We start from the raw sequence: 5000 nt of genomic DNA, 5'->3' as shown, positions 1-5000 counted from the left end.
CCCCCCTCCGCTCCCCAATACACACACAATCGCCCTTGAGCTGTGAATGATTGACAAACTGCAGTAATGTGATTAAGATGATTGTATTGTGGTTTTAGTAGCAGAGAAGTGATCGAGCGTTCTTTCTCCTCGTTTGCAGAGAGAGCAGCAGCAGCAGCAGCAGCAGCAGCAGCAACAAGGAGTAAGGGCAGAAGAAGAAGAAGAATGGCTCCCAACAGCTGTAATGGAGGAGGCGGCGGCGGACGTCGGGCTCCGGCGGTGGGGATCGACCTCGGGACGACGTACTCGTGCGTCGGGGTGCTGGCGCCGGGGAGCTCCAAGGTGGAGATCATCGCCAACGACCAGGGCAACCGGACGACGCCCTCGTACGTGGCCTTCACCGAGGCCGAGCGCCTGGTGGGCGAGGCGGCCAAGAACCAGGCGGCCCTCAACGCGGCCAACACCGTCTTCGACGCCAAGCGGCTGATGGGCCGCACCATGGACGACCCCCACCTGCAGGCCGACATGAAGCACTGGCCCTTCGCCGTCAGCGGCGCCGGCGCCAAGAAGCAGCCGAGGGTGGAGGTGGAGTTCCGGGGCCAGACCAAGAAGTTCAGCCCGGAGGAGCTCTCGGCCATGGTGCTGGGCAAGATGAAGGAGACGGCCGAGGCCTTCCTGGGCGCACCCGTCGTCGACGCCGTCATCACCGTGCCCGCCTACTTCAACGACGCCCAGCGCCAGGCCACCAAGGACGCCGGCGCCATCGCAGGCCTCAACGTCCTGCGCATCATCAACGAGCCCACGGCCGCCGCCATCGCCTACGGCCTGGACAAGAGAGGGCTGGCGGCGGCGTCCCCCTCGCCTTCGTCGGGAAAGGAGCGCAACGTGCTGATCTTCGACCTGGGTGGTGGCACCTTCGACGTCTCGGTGCTGAGCATCGAGGACGGCGTGTTCGAGGTGCGTTCGACGGCCGGGGACACGCACCTCGGGGGCGAGGACTTTGACAACCGGCTGGTCGGCCACCTGGCGGCCGAGTTCCGGCGCAAGCACGGCAAGGACCTGGCGGGCAACAAGCGGGCCCTGCGCCGCCTCAGGACGGCCTGCGAGCGCGCCAAGCGCACCCTGTCCTCCTCCAGCCAGGCCAGCGTCGAGATCGACTCGCTCTTCCAGGGCGTCGACTTTTACGCCACCGTCAGCCGTGCGCGCTTCGAGGAGCTGTGCGCCGACCTGTTCCGGGCCACGCTCGAGCCCGTCGAAAAGGCCCTGCGCGACGCCAAGATGGACAAGGGCGCCATCCACGAGGTGGTCCTGGTGGGCGGCTCCACGCGCATCCCCAGGATCCAGAAGATGCTGCAGGACTTCTTCGGCGGCAAGACTCTCAACAAGTCCATCAACCCGGACGAGGCCGTGGCCTACGGGGCCGCCGTCCAGGCGGCCATCCTCAGCGGCGCCGGCGGTGACGGAGAGGGTCCCGTCAAGGACATGCTGCTCCTCGACGTGGCCCCGCTCTCCCTCGGCATCGAGACGGCGGGCGGCGTCATGACGCCCCTCATCAAAAGGAACACCACCATCCCCACCAGGCAGACCCAGGTCTTCACCACCTACGCCGACAACCAGCCGGCCGTCCTCGTCCAGGTCTTCGAGGGCGAGCGCGCCATGACCAAGGACAACAACCTCCTGGGCAAGTTCGAGCTGTCCGGCATCCCACCGGCACCGAGGGGCGTGCCCCAGATCGAGGTCTCCTTCGACGTCGACGCCAACGGCATCCTCAGCGTCTCGGCCGTCGACAAGTCCACGGGCAAGAACAGCCGCATCACCATCACCAACGACGGCAGGGGCCGCCTCTCCAAGGACGAGATCGACCGCATGGTCGCCGAGGCCCTCAGCTACAAGGAGGAGGACGAGAGGCAGCGGCAGCGCGTGCAGGCCAAGAACCAGCTCGAGGCCCTCTGCTTCGGCGTCAAGAGCAGTCTGGAGGAGGCCGCCTCCTCCAGGCTCTCCTCGGACGAGAAGACCCGCGTCCAGGCCCTGGTCGAGGAGACACTCGCCTGGCTCGACGCCAACCCTTCGGCCTCCGAGGACGAGCTGGAGGAACGCCGGCGTCAGCTGGAGGAGACCTGGAGACCTGTGGCCACCAAACTGCACCAGCAGCAGGGACCTTCCTCAAGCGGTCCTCCTTCGGGAGAGTCTGCGTCGTCGTCCCAGGGACCCACGATAGAGGAGGTCGACTAAGCTCCGAGCTCGGGTCCTCCCTGCCCAGCAAGGTCCTCCTCCTCCTCTTCCTTCAGGAGGTTTAGGTCTCCTGCGTGTTGGAAGGAGGCGCTGGGTCTTGCCTGCGGGCTCTTCTCTAGTCACCGCTCGCAGTTGTCTCTTATCCTTACCAATGCCAACACACGAGAGGCGGTTCAGGAACAACTTGTGCATACGTGTCTACTCCTGAACATTTAATCTGAGGTCGAAATAGCTCGTCAGATCTCTTATTTCCATAATCTGTGATATTATTGTATTAACTATAAATACGTTTATGTTTTAATAAACACTTTGAACTTGGGTATATGTTTGTTTCTCCTCGCCAAGAGCAAAGGTTGGACGGATGTTAGTACACTTCATTTGTGTGTCCTAGCAGAGTTGCTGCCTGAAACAACTATCTTCTTGCACTTGTATCCAAGCTGGCCATCTATGAGTCTGTAAACCAGAGGCTTCTTCCCCCATATAAGGGAGGTAGCCAGTCGAGACACGCACCCCCTCGTTAATGAAGCTGAATGAGTTAATGCCCGCTTTACAGGTTTAGCAAAGTTCATTTGAGATGCAAGGAATGGGATCGCTTGTGGGCGGACAAGGTCAGGTTCGTGAAGTAACAAGTTGTGTTGTTGGGTGGTAAAAACTCGCACAACAAGACAGCAGCAGATTGTGGAGAGGCTCGGTGAAGGCGGTCATAGGACATACACACGCGAATACACACACACACACACACACACACACACACACACACACACACACACACACACACACACACACACACACACACACACACACACACACACACACACACACACACACACACACACACACACACACACACACACACACACACACACACACACACACACACACATACACACATTGCCCATTCATTGTATTTGGAAATTAAATAATTAAAAAATTAATAAAGAATGTGTCTGTACAATCTGTTTTTGTTTTATATCATTCAGTCTTTCAGTAGCCACCCTATGTATATACGTTTGAGAAAGACGCTTCCATCACACCACGAAGAAGATTTAGGGGCGTCTTCCAGTTGCAGCATGTGACCTTAGATAGCCTTCTATGTATATGTATGTATATATATATATATATATATATATATATATATATATATATGCAAAAAATTTAGCTTCTTTTCCAGTTTCCTTAGCCGTTATTCAACTATATATATATATATATACATATGTGTATATATATATATGTATGTATATATATATGTATATATATGTATGCATATATACATATATGTATATATATATGTATATATATATGTATGTATATATATATATATATATATATATATATATATATATATGCATGTGTATATATTTGTATATATACATATATACATATATACATATATATACAGTATATACATATATATATATAATATCTATATATATATATATATATATATATGTGTGTGTGTGTGCGGGTGTGTGTGTGTGTGTGTGTGTGTGTGTGTGTGTGTGTGTGTGTGTGTGTGTGTGCGTGCGTGCGTGTGTGTGTGTGTGTGTGTGTGTGTGTGTGTGTGTGTGTGTGTGTGTGTGTGTGTGTGTGTGTGTTTACCTAGTTGTATTTTACGGGAAGGGGAGCTATACTCGTAGTGTCCCGTCTTCATATCTCGTTTTATTTAGACTGTTTTTAAATTCGTGTATCGTTTCTGCACACACCACATTTTCATCTAACTTGTTTCAAACATCTATTACCCTATGGGGAAAGCTGTTCTTTTTCAGGTCTCTTCTATAACTGTCTTTCTTGATTTTCTTTCCGTGTCTTCTTGTATCTCTACTATTCCATTTTATTAGATCCTCTCTGTCAATAGTTTATATGCCTTTCATGATTCTATAAATAGTTATCAAGTCTCCTCTCTCTCTCCTTTGCTCTAGTATCTGTAGCTCAAGTTTTGCTAGTCTCTCCTCATAGGATAGTTCTGAGAGTGTTGGTGCCAATTTCGGTGTGTCGACTTGTTGAAACAGTCCTGGTACGCTTCTTTTGTAATGTCCTTCAGCTCCTTCGTCGCATTTGCCTTAATCTCTGGAATCGTCTCAAATCTTCTTCCTTTCAAGGGTCTTTTGAGTTTGGGGAACAAGAAAGAATCGCAAGGAGCAAGGTCTGTGAGTAGGGGAGTGAGGAATAACAGTAATCGAGTTTTTGGCCAAAAACTCACGAGTTCTGAGGGCTGAATGGGGTGGAGCGTTGTTGTGATGGAAAAACCAGACGCCACTTCTCCACATTCCTGGCCTTTTGCGACGAATGGCGTCCCTCAGACGTTTCACAACTTCATTGTAGTAAGTCTGGTTCACTGTGGAGCCTTCGGGGAGGTACTCGTGGTGAACAACACTACTAGCATTGAAGAAAACTGTCAGCATCACCTTGACCTTGGATCGAACTTGGCGAGCTTTTTTGGGTCTGGGGGATGTTTCACTCATCCACTGGGACGATTGGATCTTCGTTTCAATGTCAAAAATATAAACCCACGATTCATCACCTGTTATGATCCTGGATAAGAAGTTTTCATCTTCTTCTGAACGATCAAGCAGTTCCTGACAAACCTGGACGCGATGGGCTTTTTGTTTTTGGCGGGGAGATGAGTCTGGTCCTTCACAGGCTAATTGAGAGTTTTTTTTCAAAGAGACTGCAGCCCCGATAGCTCTCTTGGGCTGTCTTCTTCTTCTTCTTCTTCTTCTTCTTCTTCTTCTTCTTCTTCTTCTTCTTTTTGACACGGAGTCTTTGTGAAGACGTCTTGCAGAAATACG

The 5000-nt window shown here is 51.9% G+C and overlaps 1 protein-coding gene across 1 annotated transcript in view; it reads left to right on the top strand.

Moving 5' to 3' along the window:
* The window catches only part of LOC143041813 (heat shock 70 kDa protein 1-like), a 3025-nt gene extending 496 nt beyond the window's left edge, over nt 1-2529 (top strand). The window contains exon 2 of the mRNA XM_076213886.1: nt 140-2529. Coding sequence (XP_076070001.1) covers nt 205-2211 — 2007 coding nt within the window. The 5' untranslated portion in view covers nt 140-204 and the 3' untranslated portion in view covers nt 2212-2529. The remainder of the gene's footprint in view (nt 1-139) is intronic.
* Nucleotides 2530-5000: the final 2471 nt, after the last annotated feature.

This window comes from Oratosquilla oratoria, chromosome 32, assembly GCF_046742065.1.
Source record: "Oratosquilla oratoria isolate Oo_2021 chromosome 32, ASM4674206v1, whole genome shotgun sequence".
Taxonomy (NCBI): domain Eukaryota; kingdom Metazoa; phylum Arthropoda; class Malacostraca; order Stomatopoda; family Squillidae; genus Oratosquilla; species Oratosquilla oratoria.
Note: the sequence above shows the minus strand (reverse complement) of the source record. Positions and strands in the feature narration are given on the sequence as shown.